General features: G+C 39.7%; 1 protein-coding gene across 3 annotated transcripts in view; it reads right to left on the reverse strand.

Moving 5' to 3' along the window:
- Window positions 1-26777, reverse strand: part of GLIS3 (GLIS family zinc finger 3) — a 445549-nt gene that overhangs the window by 275274 nt on the left and 143498 nt on the right. For all 3 annotated transcript variants that reach the window (XM_046665009.1, XM_046665010.1, XM_046665011.1), the window contains 2 exons: window positions 24150-24357; window positions 15907-17029 (listed from right to left, as the gene is read on the reverse strand). In XM_046665009.1, coding sequence (XP_046520965.1) covers window positions 15907-17029; window positions 24150-24357 — 1331 coding nt within the window. The remainder of the gene's footprint in view (window positions 1-15906; window positions 17030-24149; window positions 24358-26777) is intronic.

Raw genomic sequence — 26777 nt, forward strand, 5'->3', positions numbered from 1 at the left:
TACAATCTGCATTTTCTCTTTCAGTCATCCTCAGTAGCTTTGCATAGAAAGAAAAAACAAAGGGAATGAGTAGGTGCAAGAAAGATGGGGGGAGATGGGAGGCAAAAGAAGGGAAAAATAAATGTCAAGAGAAAAAAAATCCTTATCCCTTCTCTGGATGTATACGTGACATAACACTTCAGTTAAACAAAAGAGGCATTCCACTGGAGCCAATGAAGTTTTATTGCCATAGACATGAACATCATAAAATTTTCCAAAAGCTAAAATGTAAGGTTTTGTTCCCTAGCTATCATAATCCACAGTAAACAAACCCAATACAAGGTACACAAAAGGTTTTTCATTAAGCTGTTTCTATAATAAGAAGAATTATAATTGTGTGATCTTAAAATTAAAATTATTTCCACAGACTCATTGGGCTTCAATGGCCAAGAACCGAGTCCCAGAGCCTTTCACGCAACTTACACATTTAGAAAGTGAACCTGAGTACAACCCCTGAGAGCCTCCAGCCAGTAGCCATTTCATATTGCTCCGTATCAACACTACAGACACATTCTTGGAGCAGGCTCTCTAAGTAGAAGAAAGCCAGGCAACTGAGAAGACACATTCCGGAACACAAGAACCATCAAATTCACTGAGAGATTAATTTATTGAAAGACAGAATCTCAGAATCTCACTGTTAGAAAGGTAGGAAAAAATTACCCATTGCTTTCTGAATTCCCTCAACACACAGTGACCAAGAAATCACAGTCTGTTCCTGTACTCCTTGCCAGCTCAATGTCACCCCAACGGTAGAAGTGACATAATACTATTTCTCGGAGTGTCTGCTTACACATTGTTAAGTTCTGTATGAACTAAGATATATAGATCCTGTCATTAACACCCTCCTTTTAATTTCAAGAGCATAAGACTGTGATGGTAGAACCCTATTTATTCTCTTGGATCATGTTCTCCTTGTTTTCTGTTTGCCTCTCTCTTGGTCTGGGGACATAAATACAGGTGTGCCAATGGCAAGTCAATTTGGAACAACCTCTTCAACCCTATCTTTTTCTCTTCAATGCTCCCTTGAAATTCTCCTAGACAGAAGGGAGATGGGTTCAGGGCAACACAACAAAGAAGGGCAAAGGAGATATAGGTGTTTGGTAAAGAAGACTTTACTCCTCCTACTACTCTTCTCTCCCTTCACCCACCTCTCATGAAATCCAGGAGTATAGACATCAATTTTTCAGGACTCTACTCCTCATCTCGTTTTAAATTAGGTTAGCCAATCTCATAACCTTAAATACTATCTATACAAAGGTGACCTCAAAATTGTGTCAGTCTAGACTTCTCTGATCTCCAGACTTACCATTTAGGACTCACCACAGGCTCCTTAAACTTGACAAGTCCAAAACCAAACACTCTGCTTCCTCTCCAGACTTCCCACAATCACCACTATCTCAGTTAAAGGTAACTCTCATCCTTCTAGACATGCAAGCCAAACCTTGGAGTCACCCTGACACTTCTGCCTCCCACACCTCATATCCAATTTATTGGGAAATCCTGTCTGGTCTGGCTATGTTTATAGAGGCAGAATCCAACCGTTTATCCTAACTTACACCACTAGACATAAGCAAGAAGACCGGAGAGAAGGCTACTGCAACGATCCATTCATGGATGTCTGGACCTCCAGCTTCTACTCCTTGTTCCCCTTCAGTATACTCTCCATACAACATTCAGTGATTATATTAAAACATAAATCAGATCCTATCACTCCTCTACTCAAAACATCCTTTCAACGGCCTACAAGGCCGAAACAATCTAGCCCCCATTTTTACCCTGACCTTCTCATCTCTCTCCTCCTTGTTCATTCTGCTCCAGTCACTGTGGACTCCTTGAAGTTTTAGAACACACCAAGCCAACCAACTCCTGCCTTAGGCCTTATTTCTCTTGCCTGAAACTTTCTCTCCCTAGAGAGCTGCATGACTTACTATTCCCCCTCAGGAGTGTAAGCGCCAAGAGGACACGGAGTTTTGAGATTACTCTGTTCACTGCTGTATTCATACTGGCATGAAACAGTTACTCAATAAATAGTTGAATGAGTGAAAGAGAGACAGTCTTCAGAGACTTTTCTTTTTGTTTTGCAATCTGAGGATCACTTTTAGAGACCACAGGGAACACACTTATAATTAGATGATCAACTCTGCATTAAAATGTAAATGTAAAGCAAATATTTAAATATCTAAAAGATCTTTAAGTGAAACAATTACACAAACAATTTTAAATTTTTTTTCTGTATTAGGACAGTTTTCTTTTATATCTTATTCTCTTTTTGAATTTTATATAATATCTATCTGAGTAAAAGCGAAGGAGGAAACAAAATTAAGTGATTTAGAGATAGTCAGTATAATGTTTTTTAGAAATACATGAATTCTGTATTTAAGAATTTTAAATTGTCCCCCATTGCAGACACCTTCAATTAAGCCTATTCTAATCTCGGCTAAGTGAGAATTCAACTTCAAAAATTTCACTCCCCGGCACAGCTGTTTGACAAGTGCAGCAGGAGCCTGTCAAGACACTTGGCAGCATCGTTCCTTCGGAATACAATGGGCTTTTTTTGTTTTGTTTTGCCAAACCCTATTACTCACTGATGGTAATTAGCAAGCCAATCTTTGGAGGAAATGTATAATCAGGCAACTAAAAACGCCTTTTATGAAACTCCTCCTTGAAAATAAATCATTGACACTGCAAATGGTCAATATGCACCCAATTTTGAATTAAATTGCCCATTGATTTCACAAGATCTATGTTCCTGGCCCTATGGTCTAATGAAATTCATTTTTTCCTGAAGTTCTGAATTAAAGAAAAGTGACAGCAACACAGTTGTTGATTTTGATTTACTACCTCAAAAGAGTAAGCAATTAGAGTGATTTCTCTATTATTTGCTCAGATTAGACAGCTCCTTCCTTGACTGGTTCCAACATAAAGGCCCCATTCCATTGGCATAGCACAAAACCAGGGTTACAATCGAAAGCTGGCCTTCCCAGGACACACAATGGAGCAGGATCAGGCTGACCCAGACAGCCCGAGCTGCTGGAGTCCTCACAAGTGGTGGGTCAACGCGCTGGGCTACTGGGGGAAATACTTGCGACAGGAACAACTAGAGATAGTTACAATAAAGTCAGTCCTTGCCTCAAGAACATGAATACTCCCCACTTCAATTTATGATGCATTTTGGGCTTTCAGAAAAAAACAGCGCCTGTCTCGTTGTCACACCTTGATACAAACTTGTATTCCAGCACACCTCCCACCAACACCTTCAACAAGTTTCGACAAGCGCAGCTGAATCACTTGAGATGGGCCAAAGGGTCAGGGCCCTGAAACTTTGGCAGCCTGATTATCTAAAGCCACTGGAAAGCACTCCATGTGTTTCAGAAACAGGTAGACTTTCCACTATACAAAAGCAGCTTTGTTTCTGTATATGTGACGCCTCTTAATTAGAATCAATGATTTTTTTTATTGTCGCTCCCGATAAGCTTGTTTGCCTAGCTTCATTTTCCTAAAACACTTTAAACGTTTCTAGGAAGGGTGAATGTCGGCAGAACACTGAGACAGGCCTTGAACCAGGGCTGTGGTATTGTATGATGTTTACAATTTGTCATCCTTGGGGGTAATTTTGCAAGCTTAAACACACTAAAGGACATATTATAAAGAGCCAGGCAATTTCATTTTGTTTGACTATATTTATGGAAATGGACCAAAAGTGTCCATAGAGGCACATTGTCATTTTTTCCTTGAGTGTGTGCCAGTTCATGACCAAAAGCAAGCATTCAGAGAATAGAAGAGCATTTATGACCACACTGTGTGTATCAAATAAGCTACTTTATGAACAGATGGGGAATATTGTGTTTCAGGGTCTTAGTAAAATAGCCCCTCACACCAAATTTCTGCTCATAATGGTGGATCTCTCCATGATTCATTCATGACCTTGCCCTTGATAATGAGCAGATCTCCCTCAGGGGTGAGTGCCTGTGGGACATGAAGACATTGCACATCCCATGACTTACAAAGATGATGAGCAGTGGGGAATTATGCACTAAGAACATGTAATTTGGACAAGGTGGGAAAAACTGAGTAATTCATTTGAGATAACAAGAGTTTTCCCAGCAGTGGTGACTGTACGGCAATGGAATCCTTGGAGAGTAAATAAGAAAAAAAATGGTTGCTGGGAAAGATTTAGTAAGTTGAAAAGCAAGTTATAGGAGCTGGCACTGATAAGAAAAAAGAAATGGTCTTTAACAAAGCCAGTTTGATGAGACAGGGTCACCACTCAAGGAAAGCTCAAAGATGAAGACTGAAACATTTCTTCTTTTCACGGAGATACAGAGACCCAGGACAAGTCAGGGGTGAAGCAGGAAGGGCACTTCTAGTTCCCTGAAGCATACACAATATTCTATGTTTAATTACAACTCCTGCGCACACAAGAAGACCATGCTTCCCAGCCTCCTTTGCAATCAGCTGGGATCATGTGATTGAGTGCTGGCCAACGGGATGCAGGAAAAAGTGAGGTGTGTCACTCTTAGTCATGGCTCCTAAAACTTTCTGCACAATCCTCAACATCCTGTCTTCCATTCTAGACCGAGACTGCAGAGCCATTAGACTGAAGGATCCTGAGTCACTGTACGATCACAAGGAGCAAGTTGTAGTAGAACATGAATAAGAAATAAACCTTCATCATATCAAGCCACTGAGATTTGTGGCTGTTTTGTTACAGAAGTTAGGTTATCTTAATATATTCCAAAAAGGCTTCCTTGTTATCATTCGCCTTTTCAAATATCATGTTATTGCCTAAGAGTATCTCTCATCTCACTCTTAAGCAGAGTGATTTCAGAGACCTTCAAGAGCAATGGAAAAAATTAATTTGCTTTCAGATCAGTAGACAGGTTCCCTAAGGAAATAATTGGCTGGCATGATTTTCTGAGGTGTTGGAGGGAACAAACTGTCCTTTTCTCTAAGTTAAAAAATACCTTATTTATTTTTAACTTTTTACTATGGAAAATTTCAAATCTTCATACAAGTATAAACAATAAAATAATGAACTTCCATGCATCCATCACATCCAGTGGATACATGGAGTATGTGTGTATATCTGGAGTTAGGGGATGGATACCTATATATCCACATACACATATACACATAGGTAGGTAGATAGATAGATATGTATGTAAATATATTTGGGGTCTACTATATGTTAATCTAATCACTGAGCTAGGTGCTGTGGGTAGGACTCAAAGGTGAATAATGATCTTTGCGTGTATAGTAGAAAGAACAGAAAATGAATCTCAAACGCCACAAATTACTTTGCTCTGAGGGCTATTGTGAGGATTAAAGCAATCTAGTAGCTCGGAATTTGCAACACGGTTATTTTCTTTCCCTCCCATTTCCCTGAAGGAGTTTTCGGTCTAAGGGAGAGGTTTAATACTTCCTTCCTAGTCAAAATGGAGCTACCCCTGGGAGGGCCAGTACACTGAATCTTTTCTCAGCCACTCACCATTTATACGTATGAATTTTATCTTTGCTGAAGTTCTTTCCCAAAAGCAAACCTTGAATAGGTGGAAGGAAAAATAAGGAGCAAAGTGAGGGGCCCTGAGGCAGCAAGGAAATTCTGAGGAAAGAAGACAGCAGGAGTCATCACAAATGTAATGGAAGACAAATTTCCACTTCAGAATGTTGTGTAAGGTGGGGTGCCCCATTTCCCCTTCATTACAACTGTTCCCCTTCCCCAAATCCATTCTCTTGGCTAACAAAGCACCATTTGATCTTTTCACGCTAAAAATTGTTACTGGGGGAAAGGGAGCAGCAGAAGAGAAACCATTTAGTAGTAGTATAGTAGTCGCCCCTCATCCATGGGAGATACATTCCAGGACCCCCAGTGGATGCCTGAAACCAGAGATAGTACCAAACCCTATATATACCATGTTTTTTCCTATATATACATATTTGAGGTGCGACAGCAAAAGCAGCATGAATTTCTTTTTCTTTCTTCACAATTTCATGGAGAGAATATTCATTCTTACCATAGATCTTAGCAAACTCAGTGTACGATTTTTTTCTTTTCTTATTAAGTCAAGAACTTTCACCTTTTCACTCAAAAGAAGCACTTTATGACTTCTCTTTGGCATATCCAAATTGCTAGCATCACTACTCTTGCACTTTGGGGCCATTATTAAGTAAAATAAGGGTTACTTGAACATAAGCACTGCGATACCGACAGTTCATCTGCTAACTGAGAGGGCTACTAAGTGACTACGGGGCAGGTAGCATATACAGCATGGATATGCTGGACGAAGGGATGGTTCACGTCCTGGGCAGGATGGAGCAGGATGGCCCAAGATTTCATCATCAGGCTACTCAGAACAGCGTGAAATTTAAAACTTATGGATTGTTCATTTCTGGAATTTTCCATTTAGTATTTTCGACCTGCAGTTGACAGTGAGTAAGTGAAACAGCGGAAAGCCAAACTATGGATAAGGGAGGACTACTGTAGTAACATTTCTCATCAAAGGATGGGCTTACCAGGCTCAATATCCATGCCCCAACTTTAAAATGAAAGCACTTTCAAATAAACATTCTAAAACATGAAAAAGAAACTTCTGGAGAGACAAGCCTGAGATGCTGCCCGGTAAATTTTAAGAGCAAAACCAATCAGATGCCCTAATCTGGAATACTCTGAACACCTGAGTCCACTAAGGTTGGCTCTAGGCTGTGCTCTCTGGTCCCAGAGGCAAATGGCCTGACCCTGAGAGGCTCAAACCCCAGGTGAGGCGACTGCTGCTGGAGCAGGAAGCTCAAGTAACAAAAGATGAGGCTCTCCCTCTCACTCTGCCTGCCCGGTCTGGAGAGGCATGCAGCCCTACAGTGGTCGGAACTCAATCACTGGGAACGGGCGCCATTTTGATGAGAATTAATTTAATTTGTACTACTCTAACCTAACCATCTCAAACATTTAGCTCTGTTCTGTATTAATTCAGTCTGAGCAGAAAAAAAATTCCAAAGTAAATCTTAGCAGTGAGGGGGAAAAAGTCTTGAAAGGGATGACAGGCTCAGTATAATGAGCACCAGTCCAAACCTTTGTTTAACCGTACTTCACTCTCTTTACAGAGTAAAAAAGGAAATATTTAACTAATGGAAGGATATTCATACACAGGATAATGTATGCGGCCTCTGTCCACATCTTAATCATTCCACATAACTGATCAAATAACTTTGGTCTCTAGTTTTCCCCAGGTTTTTAATTTTTTTTCTTTAAAGTCCACCACAGAAAATGCTTTTATGCTTGTCTCCATTTACGTGTTTCCCCGGCTGATCAGTTGGTCTAACAAAAATTTGTGTTTCATATGATAGCTGCCAAGAGATATGTTTTAATGAAGGATTAAACTATAAACTTAAGAGACAATGAGATGGTTCCAGAGAAGTGAGAGTTTCATTTTACATTCACTAAAGTACAATGCTTGCTACCTCCTAAGATTTTTTTTTTGTATTAATGGGATATGTATTTGTATTAACTAGGTATGTAATTCTTTCTAATTTTCAAAACACTGTCCCTATTTGGTAGTAAAGGGCCTTTGTTATAGGCCCAAGGTAAATTTCCAGCCTCCCTTCCCACTCCTACTTAGTCTCAGACCATGAAACTACTCAGGAATTGGTTGTTTTCTGGGCTCTTTCACACCCCTGTGCTATCGCACACTGTAGTATTGCTCCACTTGAATGGCCTCCTTTGCTTTCTCTGTAAGAATTACTCTCTTCTCTCAAGATGCAGTCACCTCCTCTAAGAAGCCTGCCCAGACTCTACAGACATAGTTGGAAGCTACTTCCCCCACTTTCCCATTAAAACAATCTGCATAGACCTATATCATAGCCCTTGTTTCACTACTTTATAAATAACTATTTACGTAGCTATCACTCCTAGAAGACTGTGAGCTTGAGAATGTCCCATTTATTTCTGTACCCTCCAGCTTCCAGGACAGGGTGTGGCACATGGCTTGTACTCAAGTGATCAAATAAATGAATGAACATGCATTGATTGGGTGGACACATCAGTGCATATGCTATTTGGGTAGGACAACTACACATGGTGGTTTTTCCAGGACAAGCCTGGTTTACACCGATATTCCAGAGGAATACAACCCCTTTAACTCCAAAACTGTCCCACTTTGAATAATAAATTATACGGTCACCCTAAGTTTGGAGCATGTACAATGATTTATGCACACTGTTTCTTCCTGCCCAGAACTAGGTCATCTCAGTTCCCAATTTCTCAATAACTTTTCAGATTAACCATTTTTTTAATTCTTCAAAGGTCTCCCTCAAAAGAATTAGTCATTCTCCCTACTCAAGTCCAGAATCTATGGCCCAAGAAAATAAAAATAAATACAGTGCTACAAAGTAAGAGCACACAGGCTTCACTCCATTTTCTCACCAAATTCCTATCTACATCGACCTCCTTTATGAGTGATGACATCTATTAGACCCATCCATCTCCCCTCTGGATGAGGCTCCCCAGAGTTTGAATAAATGGGAAATTGAGCCTGCCCGCACAGATTCTGTGTTTGCCAGTCACACCTCTAGTGCCCAGGGTTACAAGATCCATTGTTTTATTGATAGTCTAGAAGCCCTGACTCAGTAATTACAGTAGAAGCTAATAAATCTGCCCAGAAAAAGATACACAAATATCTCTTTTCCACATCATTCTACCAAGAGCTTGAAGAAAACACTTTGAAAGATCAAAGAGAATCAGACTACTTCTCTTTTGGAATAATAAATGTGGCTGGTCTTTCACTCTACACACTCAAATTTTATCTGGACTCAAAGATGTCAACATAGCCACTCAAAGAAAAAGTAACCAAGAAATCTTCTAAAGGTCACAAAAGATGTTTCTAATAAATTGCCAAACTAATTTTACACACTGATACAGTCTGAGTGAACTAATAAAAATACTTTAAAAAAATCTATATATGAACAAACCTCAAAAGGTTTGAAATACTTTCCCCTAATCAGATCATTTATGAAAAGATTTACATAATTCTTTCTAATTTTAAAAACATTATTTCGGGGCATGAAATTAGAGAAAAACCACAAAACAAATGTGAACTAAAAGGAACATTAACCATCATGTAGTTAATGATTTTGCTTAATGAGGATAAAGCCTCAAATATTTAACCTCTTAGGGTCTCTCTCATTATCTATTGTTTTTCATTAATCCTAGAATCACAGGGCAAAGAAATATAAACCATGATTTGCTTTGAAATGTTTGCCCAAATCTGCTACGAATTTATTTTCAGGACAAAGTTCATGAAAGGCCAGTTCCCCAGGTAAAGTGGATTAAATGCCTTCTGAAGGGAAATAAAATTAAACCACTACCAAATGGCAGGTTTCTAAACTGTGTTTTGGGATGTGAAATCCGATTTGACAGATGCCTTATAAACTGGTCAAAGCCCCATCTGATGAGAATTTCTGTGGTTTTGCTTTTACCTAGACTAAGTGGTTCACAATCTGTGGTGACATATATATGTCTACAGTATGTTGAACAAGAATATACACAGATTAATATGCCGGGATCTCTTTCTTATGTAAAATCGCTGGAAGAAAACTTGCAATTTAGTTGTATTTTTTTAAATCATTGAGTTTGCACTAACTATTTGACAGACTTATGCCTTGTGGGATATGATTTGGAAGCTACACTCTCTCTGATCTTTACCAGATGTTTCACTGGTGGTGTTTCAGCCTCAAGAGACAAAAAGGATATTACTGTTAATTTTATTTATTTAATCACATCGAGCAGATTTGACAAAAGGGAAAATTCAATATTTTGTCAATTTACCAACTCTTCGGAAATAGCCATAGTAGCAAAAATGTTCTGAAGATCAATTTTATTTTAAAAGCAGAAAAGCTGCACTGTATTTGGAAGGGAGAACACTCTATCTTACCTTTAAAAATGGGAACCATGTGACAGATTTGCCAGTTCCACTTTTAACTCAGGGAGGCAAGGACGTGGCAATGATATACGTTGCTCAGTACAGTCTCATCCCCACCTTTAACTGACTGTTAACTATAGAGAAAGAGTACTCTGAATACGAGATGCAAGCTCAGTTGCAAGCCTTCTGCTATTACCAGAGTCCCTCTATTATCTTCTTATCTCTTGTCTCTGAATTTTATTCCAAGGGAACACAAAATTACCCTAATCATTGTCAGGACATTGATGATAAGGAAGATGTACTAGCTACTAACCACTGCCTCCCTACACCTTAACTCTAACGAGAAGGCAGGCTTTCATTTATCCTGAGTTCCATGTCAGAATGTGGACACTTTCACCCTTGGCTGCACATTAGAATCACCTGGGAAGCTGCACCCCGGACCAATTACATCCCAGACTCTGGAGGTGGACCCAGATATAGGTACTTCATAAAGCTCTGTAGGCGATGCCAACATCCGCCAAGGTTAAGAACCACCCGCCATGGAGGCGCTAAGTAAGCGACAATTAAACAATTTACTAGTCTTAGAAAAATCGCTTGATTTCTCTAGGCTTTGTTCGCCTCATCTGAAAAGAATGGGATGTGTGGAAGGGAGCTGGAGTGTTACACTCATTGATTTTCTTTTATTTTTAGATAAAAATATATACTTACAGTTATGAAATATTTCAAACAGGCAGCAAAGCATAGAAAATATTTTAAGATACCTCTGACACCTATATTACCACCACCAAGCTAAAAAGAAATTAATATTTTGCCTTTTGTTTTAGTTCTCTCATTCTTTGGAAAAAAGATAAGACAAAATCCCTACATCCCATTTCTTCTTACTTCCTTCCTCTCTGGAACTATCCACTATGCTAACATTACTGATTATCTTGCCCACATGATTTTATTGTTTAACCAAGTAATTATGCATTTACAACAACTATATAATACTGATTAGTGTGTACTTAAACATACGTAAATTGTATTAAACTATGTATATCCTTTTGCCTTTAATTTTTTTATTCAACATTATTTTTTGAGATTTATCCCCAGTGATATCTAACTATAGATATAGAGATTTATATCTAGTTCACTAATTTTAAGCTCCTTTACATTATTTCTTTAGGAATAAACCACACTTTATTGATTTACTTTATCTATAAACAGTTAGGTTATTTACATTTTTTTAAAAAACAGAGGTCCAATAAACACCTTTTTTTCTGCTGAGGAAGATTTGCCCTGAGCTAACATCTGTGCCAAGCATCCTCTGTTTTTTAGTATGTGGGCCACCAGCACAGTGTGGCTGCTACCAGAGCAGTGTAGGTCTGCACCCAGGAACTGAACCTGGGCCACTGAAGTGGAGCATGCTGAACTTAACCACTAGGCCATGGGGGCTGGCCCAATAAACACCTTTTTTGCATGTCTCCCTGCACCATATGCAAGAGTTTCTCTTGCAGACGCAGACATGGTTTTGTTGGATATGCTCATCTTCATCTTTACTAGATATTCCCAAATTTTCTTCCAAAGTGGTTACACCAATTTACTTTCACTAGCAACGGTAAAGCAGTCCCCATTCTCCATACCCTTATCAATACTTAACATTATGAGAGTTTATGAATTGTTGCCAATATGAAGATTGTGGAGTGGTAACTAATTGTTATGCTTAGAGGATATTTTCCTAAGGTCCCTAAGGTCATACAATTGTGGCCACCACATCAATGCCAAGTCTCATCAAAATAACAAAATAAAGGATATTTAAAAAAAACTTCTGCAGCTTACAATGAATTTACTTTTCCTCAAGAAATGTCTTATATTGCTAAAGCTTGGCCCATGAACCCATAAATCAAGCCATAAAAGAGGAATGGGGACATGGCCCCAACTCTGTATTTATTTTCTTGTATTCATAATCCAATGTTACTTAAAAAGCAAACTGCCCAATATTCAAGCCAAAGCAAATACTCTGGATTTTGCCAGGCAAAATGCCTGTGGAGAAATGAGTCAATTCATACAAAATTCAAAGCTGTCTTTGGTCAGTGACATTTTCGTGAAAATCTGTGGGTGGGTAAAAGTTCTGCAAAATTCCTTTTTGCTATTGGATAAAATTCATCCAGGGAAAATAAGCAGAGTTTAAGTGGCAACCCACATTCCCCCTAACTCCCTTATTAACACTCCCTAACCTCCCAGCACAACTGCTTTCTATTGTGCACAAAGGCAAGCCATCAGTGTTTCTGATCCTAGCAACAGAACCCTGTCCCCCTGCTCACTCTGCTCCCATCAGATAGGCTTTCTCATGAGAAGTACTGGCAGACAGTGTGCCTGAGCTCAGTCAGAACACACCTTCCTGGGAACGCTACCCAGGCATTGCACACACTTCAACTTAATGGCAAAAAGACTTACAGTAAAAACATTCTCAGCATGCACTCTGTTGGAACCATTACTATGGATACTGTTAGGGGTGGTTAGTGTACATCTATAGTTTTGGGTTACACTTTATGTTGCCCTTCTAGGAACATGAAACAGGGGTTTGGGAGAGAAACAAATTCCGAGACTCCATGACTTGTTCGGACTTGAGAATTTGAAACCTTATCATCTCAAAAAACATAATAGAATTCAGCATAATTATACCTGGGAATGCTTAAAAGTTTTGATAAATTCCAGGATTCATCAATGTTGGGGTTGGTTTAAGCTCTGGAAGATCTAAACAGAAATGATTCGGCAGCTAGAAACTGCTTTAACTAGTACATAGTAGAGAAAGGACTGAGGTATTTTTAACATAATATTGCTATATCCTAGTTTCTGAATTAACTGAGTTGCCTACTGAGGCCTTTACTTCTCAAGGCCTTTGCCATGGCTAGGAATATCTCTATGATAGAGGCCAGGTCTGGAGAGAGAGCAGCTGGTTTGGCTTTCCACAGAAGCAATGAGATCTACTGAAGGGTGGAGTTGTTTGGGTGGGAAAGAGAAAAGAAACCATTCTCCTCTTCCAGTAAGTTAACCAAATAATAAATTAACAATCCTCCCCCAGTTCTGCCACCTAGAATCTTGAGTGATCTGAATCCCAGAGTTCTGGGTAAGGCTGAGGAATTACAGTCAGAGATTCTGAGAATGCATTCTTCCATGCATGAAATGGAATTTGGCGTCAAGAGAGGACACCAGTGGTAGCCTCTTACTGTAAGTAGGCTGTCACTGAGTAGCCCTTTCACATACCCTTCTTTTACTATGACTTCCAGAAGCTCATTGTGCTGCTTGTAGTCATGGTCACCAAACACAATTGGGTCATCACATCTTTCTTGGGTCAATAAGCTAAGTGAGCGAAAATGATGACTAACTCTAACTACGGTCCACAGAAAATTAATAATAGTTAAACATACGTAAAACAAAAGTGGACTGGGTCTTGTAATTTAAACTGCTTCTAGCCTTTGCAGCATGTGACACAGCCGCAAAAACCCAAAGATCACTTCATGTCTCCAAAAGAGGAATGTGGTCATTTTACTTGGCATGGATCTTGAGCTTTGAATCAACTACCATCAGATTTCAAAGAAGTGGGAGATGAAACATTTCAGTTTTAACAGTTCCTTGTGTCTGGATTCCAAGAGTGTAAAAGACTGGTTTTGCAAAAGGCAAAAAAAACGCATCTTTTTCAGATGTGCATCCACATTAAGCACAATGTCTTCTATCCACGGACTACACTTGAGAGGACTGCTCAACTTTCACAGCAAAATTATTTGCTGCCAGTTAGCTATAGCCCTACAAATCAAGCAATGACATGTAGCAACATAACAGTTTTCAGAAGACATAATGCTCATGATATGTATGTTTTATATTAAAATGGATGTCTTCCTGCTAAAAATATATAGTCCCAGGACTAGAATTGCAGCATTAGTCAGCTCCTAAGAAACCCTGTGTTGTATAAATACATTTGCACTATAACATGTGTAAGTAAAAGCTTTGTGGTTCTAGAGTTGATATGCTATTAAATTTAGTGATCTGAATTTTGCAAAGACTCCATCTAGAAGTGGGAAGTGGGCAGACTAGGGGAAAGAGAAATCACATGCCATACCCATCCTGAAAGATACAATGAAAAGCAGTGCAGAGGCCTGCAAACATTCACCTCTCAGCTTATTCTTCCACTGAAGTATTTCTGCTTTTAATAGTCATCATGCACTTTAGCAAAAGTCAACTTTATAGTTATATGCCTTTGCAAAGTCTGGAACAGTGGGAAAATGGGGAAATCCTATTGCACAAAAACGAATTTTGCAATGCAAAAAATATTTTTTGGGATAATTCAAGCCTTTATGTTTATTTCAGTAAAGCCAAATCCAGCAAACTATTTTCAGCCAGGATTAGTCAGAACTAAAAGGTTGGACTGTTTTCCTTCAGAGACTGAATGTCTTTCCTGCCTGCAATAGGCCAGTGTGTTCCAAACAGAGTAAATGGAATTGCCTTCAATTGCTTGTCTCTTTCTGGCATTTTTAATGCAGAACCCTACTGACAGAGTAAGGTTTTGCCGCCTAGAATGTAATTATTCTTTTCACTCATATAACATGGCATTCTCACAATGTATCAGCTTCAGGTTTTCCTTAAGAAAAATCACAACATGGGGCATAATGTAACGACAAGAAATGCAATTTCATTCTGCCAGAAATTCTTAAAACTCTCTCAAAAATACCTACTGGACGGTGAAAAAGTGCTTCTAATACTTGCATTACAGCTATCATCTGTTTCGTTTGCTTTTACATGAATCAGACAACTTTGCCAATCTAAAAATCCAACACAAACATGGTCCAGATTCTTTATCATCAAGACATACTAGAGAAAGAAGGGACTCTGGCTGGGGGACCACCATCTAAATAAGTTTCTTTTCAAAATGATTTATGTATTTCACACATTTCGTGACCTGTAGCATATTCAATATCCAGGGAGTACCTACAATTCTCAGATTTTAACTCTAAAAGAAATACTTCTGTCCATCTAAACTAATATAAAACACATGCTCTTCTTTTTCCAAGAGTTAAGTGAGCTGTCTGAGATTGTGCAAAGCTGCCCTGTGATCCCAAGGGTGATGTCCTATTTGTAAACCCTGAGGGTTTCTGTTAGGTGTAAAATGATTGTGAAATCATTTAAGAGTCATATTATTCAAAAATAGTAAATTTTGCCAAGAAACAGAGAGAGTTCCAGGATCTATGTTGTGAAGGGAAAGCCAGGGAGAAGGAGACACCATGAACACTTCCTTCAACACCAAAGGCACATTCTCCTCTTGCTTCTCTCTCTTTGTATCTTTCTACGAAATTCTTTCTCCTTAAAATTTGGTGAGATCCTGTGAGATTCTGCTGCTGTAGTATCCCTGGATGTTTCTATGCTGGCTATAAATCATTAACTAGTCTCACAACCCGTTGGGTGCAATGTGCAGGCATGTGGGTGCATGCAGCAACATTTTTACTAGCCAAGTTGCTAAGTGTGAGTTCCTTTCCAAATATGAGAACCACCCCTCCCCCAACCCCAATACTGGCTCAGTTATTGGAGGGAAGAAAAAAAATCACTGAATATTTGCTTTGGAAAAGTTAAAGCTTGCTGGTGGTGTGGTGTGTGTTCCTCTGCCCTGCACATTTCAGCAACTTCAAGTTGGTGCCTGGCAGGGATCTATTTTCCAAGATTTTGGACAGTGTGGCAGATTAACCTCCCCTGATGTGATGGATCATGTACATTTGCAGAAAATAATCTGGAAGTGGAGAGATATCCCAGCCGCTAATAAAGAGACCTTCCCCTTCTCCAGGTTGAAGAGGTGTCAAAGCTCATGAATACCCAGGCTCCCAGGCATCCAAATGCCATAAAAGAAGAAAACGTCCCCTGACTTGTAGGCCAAGTTTGGAAGACACAGGCACTTTCAATGAACTCTCGTGGGCTTCGGAAAACTCACCGTACACTTGTTGGGCTTCTCTCCGGAGTGGACTCTCATGTGGATCAGCAGTTTATAGCGGGCGTTGAACGGCTTGTACCTTCGAGGACAACCGGCCCAGAAGCAAGTGAAGTCTTCGCCTTTGCGCTGGTCTATATGCACCTTCTCTATGTGCCGCACAAGCTCCTCCTGCTGGTCATACAAGGCGCTGCAGTCGATCCAGCGACAGCAGTGCTTGCCCCCGACGGCGTCGTCCAGCTCTCCGTCCTCCTCCAGGGCCGCCTGGGACAGGGCCAGCGGCTGGGCGTGGGGGACGAGCTCTTGGTGGTGCAGGTGCGGGTGGGCATGGTAGGGGGGCGGGGGACCTTGGGGCGGTGGTGGCAGAGGAGGCAGAGGGGGCGCAGGGGGCAGATTCAGGGCGCTGCCTGGGAAATCATCCAGGCGCTCCGTCTTCAGCAGGCTGGCTGGCTGGCCGTCGGGGCCCGGCAGGCCATGCTGCACCACCATGTTGTTAACCACGCCGGGCTGGAGGGCACCGTGCTCCAGCTGCTGCATGCGCTCGTACTCCAGGGCGCCATCCTCACCGTATGCCGGGAGCGCCAGGCCGCCGCTGGGCACTCGCACACCCTTCTGGCTGCTTTGCACCGAGCACGGCTGGGGAATGCAGCTGCCGCGCACCCCCAGGAAATGCCCATAGACCTCAGGCTGGGGGGACATGTTGGCAGGGGAAGCCCTCGACCCGTTGATGTAGGCAACCAAGGACGTGGGCGAGGTGCGGATGATGGTATTGAAGTCTATCCCAATGCCATCGGACAACGGAGACAAGGACAGCGCTCTCTTCTTGGAGCGGGCTGAGTGGGACCTGGCCGAAGAGTGCCGGGGACTAGGGTAAGGAGAGTGGCTATTTTCCATGCCAAAAAGGTAGGATGGCAATGAGTTAGAGACACTGTTGCTGGACATGGCTGTCCCGGCAGGAAGGCTAAGGAGATCCCCTAGATCAACGCCATTCTGAGAGCCATGGTTGGAGGAGAGCGAAGGGAGAGTCCTGTAGCCATGAGACCACTCTTGTTTCACGCTCAAGGCCGACTGACTTTCTGTCAGACTCAAAGTCGTGGACGCCAAAGACTCACGCGAAATAAGGGACCTGGAACAGCAGCCAGAATGGGGGAAAAAAAAGAAAAGACAAACATTTTAGCAGGATATGGATTGCTTAAGAGCTAAAAGAACATTGCAGTGACAATCCCTTAAGTATTTCCCCTAATTACATTCTCGGCTAAACACACATTCTTTGGCTAAGATAAAATCCAAGGCTTTTAGTCCCAGGTAAATAACATTTTACCAAGAAGAACAATAAAGGCTAATGCTCACTGGAATAATAAAACAAAAGATCTATTGTTATAAATAATCTTAATACTTTAATGATAATAAATAGTCCTTGCTTTATTTTTAAATATCTTTTTTAATGTAGGGGAAATAGAGACCTTGGAGTAATTACTGATCCCTGCCAAAGCAAACCAAATAAGCAAGTATTTATTAAGCACCTACTGTGTTCAGCATGCTACAAATAGGCATTGCAGGAAGTATAAGTGTAAACAGAGTCCTAGCCTTCAAGTAAAACCAATTGGTGAGGTAAAACATAAACCCATGCTTGATTTGAAAAAAAGTAAATCCTCAAAGTCAAAGGGTCATCCAGGGAACCTCATAATAATTTCACAAATTTGTTTCACTGATATTAAGGAATTTTAAAGATTTCTTTAAAACATAGCAATTTACACTATCAATACTCAGTCACAACATCAAACCATCGCAGAAAATGAAAAAATATACAAACTACAGCTATAATTTAAAGGAGTGACAGTCTGCACTCAAGTCATATTTGGAATTATGCATTTGGGCTGTGCAGGGTTTAATCACCCTCACTAGTCTAGAATTTTTCAGGAGCTCTTGTCCTTAAATCAAAGCAGCTGTGGGCCAAGAGCAGATCATTCGCTTTCAGTAGTTGACTTTGTAACAATTCCTCTCCTGTTCTTCTAACCCTTGAGAAAACATACCTCACGTATCACAATATTTACCTGCATATCAAAATGGTTTGTAACGTAGTCTGGCCACTTTAAAATTCATTTTGCTTTACTATAGCACCATTGCCTTAAAAATCATTGAAAAGAAAAGCTGTGTCCCTTGGATAGAAAATTTGTCACCAAGAAGCTAGACACACCTCACTGTATTTCCTGACTCAGACATGGTATATATCAAAAAAAAAAACCTGGCTTATTTATATGTACCTGCATTGGTTTTCTACAGAGATCTTTTTTCTGATGAAAAATTAATCAAAGCAAAATATCATATAGAATGTCTATCTTCCCAGAATGAACCCATTTACGACTTCCAGCTGTTATACAGCAACCTGTTGCGAAGGAACTGAGGGAAAAGAGAAGCATTTTCATCCCACCTGTTCCTCTACTGCTTTTTACAAAAAGGAAGCCAGGAACACTATTTCCTACAAGCATGAGATATTAACAAGAAAACGTCTTGGCTCCAAAATGCACAGTATAAGGTGATAGATAACACCATTATTGATGTGATGTTCCCATCGAGTGAAGTAATGTTTACCAATGACAAACACAGCAGGAATTTAAATCTAGTTGCCCTTGACATGGATTTATTTCTTGGTCCACATCCTTATATACGGGCTGAAGTCCTTATGCTAGCCCCAAAGTGGTTTCTGAACCATCTGTTTCTTAATTCCCCATGGACACTTCCAATTCTTTTCCAAGCACACCCGCAGCATGCAGCTCTCCCTGCAGAGCTCGGCTGAAGGCTCCTGGTGATTAGATGTCAAAGACCTTCTGAGTCCCTTCCCCAGGGAGATTCAAGAATTGCTTTCTGACCCAAGCCAAATCAGTAGTCGTATCATGTATGAGGCAAAGACAACTGACTTTGCTTTACACCTTGAGGTTGAAAGAGTTTATAGAACATTCTCAAATGGTACATTTGCCTGGTCACTGTCATACTGGAGCATTTCCGATTTTTAAGCAGTGAATAGCAGGCAGAAAGTATTTTACCCACCTGTATATACTTTGCATTTGAAATTACATTATTTGGTTTGAGGGCAGCCTATAGTAAGACATGTTCATTTGTTCCATAGTTGAGAGATGTTTCTTATTTTTCTCAAATTACACCTAAGCATGGATCAGTTTAAACTTGAGCGTGACCCCATGCAAGCACACTCCTTCACTCCTTGGACATCTCAGTTTTCTAAGACAGTTATGATACATTTTTCAGAAAACAAATCCTATATTCTATTCAGTAAGGTAATAATATGAACAGAGAACTCTCTATGTCCAACACCTAATCAGAACAAAACTTTGAACAAATGGCCTTTACCTACTGGCCCTCCTCCCTCCTGCGCGATTACCCAGACCTTTTAATCTTTCAAAGTTCTAATCCACGAACCCTCCTCCAAATACACTAGCTCTCAGTAAGAGTCCTCTTTCCAAAGAAGTTACATATTGTCTGTACTGCGCCTTAAACATAGCTAACTTCAGACATCTGTGGGTGTTATCTTCCTCAGTAAAATTCAAAGCCATTCAATAGAAAGGATCATTTTAATCTCCCCCAGTACCCAACTAGAGAATATTAGATATATGATAACTTTTCAAAAATTGTTGATTAAGAAGGTTAATAATCAATCAATATAATGACAACTAACCATCATTAATAGCTTACAAAGCATTTTCCCTATATACGATCTCATTTGATACAACCTGTAAGTAAATTGGATTTTTTAATAACTTCTATTTTATAAGAATAAAACTGAGGTTCTGTGAAATTCTTCCCAGTGACACCAAAAAGGTGGGGTGGGGGACTAAAGTCCTTATAGAAGTACAAATGAAGCAGGATTTAATAGGCAGTCACCTAACTGGATCACATACATCCTGTTGTTGTCCCCATATCATACCCCGACATGTAGTCCATAATGCTCTGCTTGATTAAAAGACCCAGTATGACAGGCTTAAAGTCACACAAGCTATGATCAGAACCCACATCTTCTGTTCTTCTTATGCAACAATATACTGAATGACTGTGAAAGATTCCAAAGGACTCTTGCCTATAATCCCTGCTGCTACCCACACCAGGCCTATGGGAAAGGAAGTGACAAAGAGCTGTGGTTCTATCACCACACTGAGAGCAATCTCCATTTCCATATGCTCATCTGATCCTAAGGATAGTATTTCTGGTGACTGGTTAATTTGGAGCTATATGTGAAAGGAAAGAGATATATAGCTCAAACAAGATAAAAGCAATATGAAAAACTCAGAAACTATCAGTATAGTAGTTTAGGGTGGCTGGTGAAGCAAGAGCTCACTAACTCTCACAGGGCCATAAGAGGCGTGACGACAAAACTGAATTGCTTAGTTTAATGTCAAACTCAAAAGAAATATTAACTTTCAGGTCACATGAAATTCCTCAAAATGATGCTCAAGAGAAAGAATCCGTATACGTACGTGTGTGTGTGTGCATGTGTGTGTGTATTATGTGTCACGGCAAAGACTAGTCACAGTCTATCTGGAAGTTCTTGTCTATGTGCCTGGAAAAATTCCCAAAAGAACTAGCACTGCATCTGAAGACAGGATGGCGTTGTAAAATGTTAGAACTTACATAGAGCCCAGTGTCCATTCTCAGCCCCTTGGCCTCCTCTGACCTTTGTGGATACAGTCCAACTCAAAATGAAACCCTAGGAAATTCTATCCCCAGAAATCACCTCCAAGAATTTCTGGTTTAGGAGAAAAAAAATGTGGTGCCTTTTTGGATCTGGAATGACATTATTAGATTGATAGTTGAACTTCGTAACTGACAAGCTAAATGACACTAGGCAAAGCATTTAGACTTGCTGCATCTTGGGTCCATCATCTATAAAACAAGGGTAATACTTGCAGGTAGTTTATGAATATTCAGTCCATAAAATATAGAATCACAATGTCTGTGAAAGCACTGGAAAAGCTAAACATATACAAAGCCCATGCAAAGTAGCATCCAATCTCTTCTACTGCCCATTCAACTTTTACTAGATAGGGATATGAAGCCACTATATGAGGTTATTTCAGCACTTCAGCTTTGTCATTGTAGGGGAAATATATACAGTGGCCTCTGTATTACAGAGTTTTGGCAGTGCCTAAATCAAGAATGGCTCCTGGATCTTAAAGATGGAAAGGTATAGTTTGCATTTACCATTTAGTGAGGCTAGTCAGAAATGGTTGGGAAATTAATAAAGGCAAATATATAGCAGTTGGGCATGACTCTCATCATTGGATTAAACAAAACCCAACAAAGCTTAGAAAGAGTGCTTTTTTCTAAGATGAGCACTCTAGAGGAAAAATACTCAAAGGAGGTCAAAAGAAGAAATGCAAACAGTCAATAAATCTATGAAAACTATTCAATATTATCAATAATTAAGAAAATGAAAATTAAGATAAAATAATTTGTACATCAAATTGGCAGAGTTATAAAAATAACAATATCTAGTATTTGATAAAATATAGGGAAACATAAAGTTTATAAATGATTAGGCCTTTTCTGCAGGGCAATCTGAGAACACATATCAAAAGCCTCAAACTGTGCACTTCCTATAACTCAGCAAATTTTACTGCTATAAGAATTTATTTCTAATAAGTAGAGATGTGCAACAACAGATTTACAGAATTGATTGAATAAAGTAATACTTATAATATTGAAATAAAGAGAAACAACTAAATGCCCAGTGATAAAAGACCAAGAAAAAATTATAATTTTATTTATATACTTTTTTGATAAAATGGAATCTTGGGGGCCTGGCCCCATGGCTGAGTGGTTAACTTTGCATGCTCTGCTTCAGTGGCCTGGAGTTTCACCAGTTCAGATCCTGGGCACAGACCTAGCACTGCTTATCAAGCCATGTTGAAGCAGCGTCCCACATAGCAGGACTAGAAGGATCTACAACTATAAATACACAGCTATATAAGGGGGACTTTGGGGAGAAGAGGAAGAAAAAAAAAGATTGGCAATGGATCTTAGCTCAGGGCCAATCTTAAATAAATAAATAAATAAATAAATAAATAAATAAGTATAATAAAATGGAATCTTAGGCAGGAAGAAGTCATTATATGATGCTGCAGTATTTTTTATTACAAGAGAAAGTGTGTACCTTAATTGAAAAAAGTAATTATAATACTATGTAGATTATTACATATCAGTTTGGTAGAAAGGAAAACCTACGCTTATGATGTATGTGTTTGCATATAGCCAGAAAGATGGATATCAACATTCCACCCATGATTGCCTATGAGTGGTAGAATTCAGGATGACTATCACTTACTGCCTGGTGCTTTTCTACATTTTCTACAATGAGTAAGAATTACACAGAAAATCAGGAAAAAATAATAACTTTTACAGCTTTCTTTAGGGCGACCATCACTCAGACTGAACAGTTCATGCTCCATTCCCCACGCCCCACACGCCCCCAATGAATAAAACACAAAGCTGATTCTTTCTCTATCTTCTCTTCATCTCTAGATGGCAAAATGCCTTCAAGTTGAACTGTTGCCTCCTATCCTTTCTCTCCTCTGATGGAACACGCAAACCAGTTTAAGGATCACAAATAAATGCAACCTTTCCACATTGCTAAAAGTAAGTTCCATACTTCACCAAGCCACTTCCCAACTCCTGTTTCTTTGCTCATCCTGCAAAGAATGATTTCCATAGAAGGACTCACAAAGTACACAGTCAAAAACATATGGCAATGAATCTTTAAGATGTTGTCTTTTAAGTATATAGAATTATGCTAAAGAATCAAAAATGCCAGAAAACACTGAGATAATGACCCTTCCCTGGATGACTCGTGAAAGGAACTGCATTAGATACATGGCTGGAACATCCTGTGCCCTGCCTCCCATGTTTCTCCATTAATTATGACTCTCTGCCTTCAAGGCATGGGCTGGACTTGCCACAGACAAGAAGCTGAAGGCTTCCCAATGACACTCCACGAGTACAGTTAATTTTATAGGCAACACTCAGCAAGTCTGAGGAGTCCCTCAAGGCATAATCATCAATGGGAAAATGACAGCAGCAGCTTCCCATCACAAAAAATCTGAGTTGAAAAACAAGTTTCAATCTCAGGAAAAAATTGGCATAAAAAATGACCTAGGAACTATGATTTCAGTCTCAAATAGCAGGTAGGAGGATGGTGCAGAGATATCAGAGGGGGAAGGAGGAAGAGGAGGAAGAGGAGGAGGAAGGAGAGAAAGAACCGGATCCCTGAAATGCAAGGCATCTCAGCAGATTCCAGCCCCCAAAGAAGAGGAAGCAGAGGTCCAGAGAGTCAAATTCCTTTGCAAAATCACAGTTACAGCAGAGCCAGGACTAAGAGGCAGAAACTTTGAACTGCGTTTCTCTAAGACGACTACTTACAGAAGATGAAATAATTCATTTCAAACAGAGAAACAGAACTTACACATTGTACAGTATTTTGATTTTATGTTCCCTATAATATCAACCTTGAGAAATATAAAAATTTGTCTGAGGGAGTGATTTCCCTTTCCTATTCAATGCTCTCCCATGGAGATAGATACACAGCATTTATCAGACCTACTGATTCCATCACCTAATCAGACTTGTGTTGAAATTTTATGTAACTCATACATGAAAGTATGTTTTCCAAGACACATCATCAAGTCTGTAAATTCATGATTTCTAACTTTACTTTTTCTACCATCTCCCTAAACTTCAGCGATTGTATTATGCAGACAGTAGGTACTTAATAGATACTTGTGTAGATGGGTGGATGGGTGGGTGGATGGACAGATAAAACAGATTGTAAGGCAGCCTGGGGACACTGCAACATATACACTGAAAAATGAGCAGGTAAGATGGACGTGCATGGAACATCCCAATTTTTTAGGATGATCCTGCTTCACCAGGAATTGACAGATTTACACACTGGGCTTTTATCACTGAGGCCCCAAAATCTCAAACTGGGCATTCATTTCACTCATACTGCAAGACAGCAGGCAGTAAACCATTCTTCCCAATTAAGATGATATTACGGCATATACTTAGTTTTTATACACATTCTCCTATAAAGTTCAAATTGAAAGAGTTGCTTGAATGAGTATGTATGTGTTGTGTGTGTGTGTGTGTTGTGTGTGCACATGTGTTACGGAGGGGAAGGGAAAACACTCATGGGGTGTGATTATACCATAAGAAGGGGGGAAAAAAAAGTAACTTGAGACCTGGTATCTGAAGGAGGTATATTCAGGTTGGCTGCATTCATTGCCCTCTGTAAGCTAGGACTGATCTGGTTGCATGCTGTAGAGACCTGGCTTGCTGGAGGTGAAATGGGTCCCAGTCGCTGAACCATCATGGGACTGCTGGTGACCACTAGATTGTTGCAGCTGCCTTTTCCAATGGACTTGCACTGAGGCCCAAAGCCAAGAGCCCCTAAAAACAAATGAATCAGGTTAGCTTTCATGTCCCTTACATCAGAAATCAGTAAATACACACATGTGCACACTTATATCAGGACTCATCTTTAGAGATAGTCCTTGGATTATCTTTTTTTTTTTTTTGTATTAGTGATACCAAAAAGTTTTCTCTAATTCCAATGAAAAAGCCATAATGCTACAATAGAAACTTTCCATAATCACCACTCATATAAAATGTGCTTACATTTTGCTCCTTCTATATAACAGTGCCCAGTTATATTAAGAATCATATTTTATCATCTCCTTCCCTAAAGGGTTAAGGTGGTAAGTAGATGGGATTCCTTATATAAAACCAAGTTTTTTCTAGAATAACTAATATCTTGAATCACCCAGTAAGGAAAGTTGACACTGCTGAAAAAACTTGTTTAACTGGTTCACTTCATTCCAATTCTGGCCTTTCAAAAAGCCTCTCTAAAAGGACACAGTCTGTCTGTGTCTCTCCAATCTTGATTTTTTCCTCATCCCAACACATTGTCATTGGACATATACCCAATTTAAAAAAAAATCAGGATGAGAGCCATAAACAAAACACTCATTCCAAAAGCAGCATGGTAACCAAATTCAACATAGATTTTTCATTTCATTAGTAACAATCTTTGAATGCAGTAAAATTTGGTACATATCCAAAGGGGAAAGAAAAAAAAAGAAACCCACAAGAATCTGTGCCGTTATGGAAAAGTGAAAAGCAAAGAGGAGAAAGGCAAACACTGCCATGACTCATTTATAAAAGATAATAATAGTGGTTGAATCATTCTAGACATTCTTTTTACATGGATGTACTTTTTCAAACATTTTTTGCAAACTACCTGGTCAAGTCTCAGTGACTGTACACTCTGTTCCCATTTCAAACAAATGAAAATAAATGAGCTCAGTTTTTGGCAAATTAGGCCCTAAAATTTTCTCACCAATTTCCCCATCTTTCTCATTGATATATTTGGGATCAAAGTAGGTGGAAAAGCATCTCAGTAACTTTCCTTAGCCCTAGGGAGCATAATTTCCTATTTTGCTTTTCCAAAAATTAAATTAATAGCCAAAAAATGACTTTTTTATCTTTCGTATCATTCTCTTCCAAGAGCCCACACAACTGAAGGATAAACAAGACCTTAGAGCAATTACCATGCTCTCATCAATGAAACTGCACCTCAACAATGCTGGGAGAGTCACAGCATCTTTAGCTGGCAGGAAGCCTACTCTAGTCCAGCCCTCTGGGAAACTAAAATCCAAGTGGTAATTGACGTGCCCAAAGTCAGACAAGGACTTACTGACAAAGCAGAAACGGATTCTACAAGGGTGTATTTTCATAGCACCTGTGTGCTTCAGTTTAGATGCTGGATGCTTAGTTTCTTTCTTGGATACTTTCCAAGATCATTAGGTCCAACAGAAACTTCTCTCTGATTTATTTTTTCAGATAAAACCAGAACCTTTCCTCTACCCCTCCACTGTGGCTTATATCTGATGCATCTTCTTGTGCCTAGAAAGATCAGTTATCGTCTCTCTGTTTTCACAACTCATATAACATTGTACCATCCAGGCTTCCTCTTGACACCAAGAGTGGTGGGTACGTTTTTGTGCAATGATCAGAAACTCAAGTGTCGTTATAAATTCCAACAAGCTACACGCTATTTTCTTTTCAAACCCCCTTTTCACCTCGGAAAACGGCATTGTGATGGTTCATAGCCTAGTCCAGTATATGTTTTTGTTAGTACCATGGAGTCAATTCCGACTCCTTAGCAACCCTGTGTACAGCAGAGTAGAGCCAATCTTTTTGCACCATCCTCTCATCTTCCGGTGTATCAGACAATGCTCCACTGCTATTCATAGGGTTTTCATGGCCAATTTTTGTGGAAGTGGTTGGCTAGGTCCTTCTTCCTAGTCTGTCTTGATCTGGAAGCTCCGCTGAAATCTGTCCACCATGGGTGACCCTGCTGGTATTTGAAATACCGGTGGCATAGCTTTCAGCATCACAGCAACATGCAGCTGCCACAGTATGACAACAGATGGGGGGTGGTGTGGTTCCCTGACCAGGTAACAAACCGAGGCATGGAGGTGACAGCACCAATTCTGAACCACTAGACCACCAGGGATGGCTAGTCCAGCATATAAGACTAAACTCCCCAGGTTCCGTCCTTACCAGCCACTGCTATTAAGCAATATTAGATGTCAGGTATTCTCTCAAATTCAGTGTCACATACTCATCTAAGGAACTCAGTCATTTCATGCCTGTTTCCTCCACAATAAAAAGGTATTAATATCTACCTCTAAAACAAAGACATATTAACAGCTGGAACAGCAAACCCAAGAAATACTACTTGGTAACAAAGCATATTAATACATTATTACATCAACTATTAGATCGATGTAATAAACATTATAATA

Source organism: Equus quagga, chromosome 6, assembly GCF_021613505.1.
Source record: "Equus quagga isolate Etosha38 chromosome 6, UCLA_HA_Equagga_1.0, whole genome shotgun sequence".
Taxonomy (NCBI): Eukaryota; Metazoa; Chordata; class Mammalia; order Perissodactyla; family Equidae; genus Equus; species Equus quagga.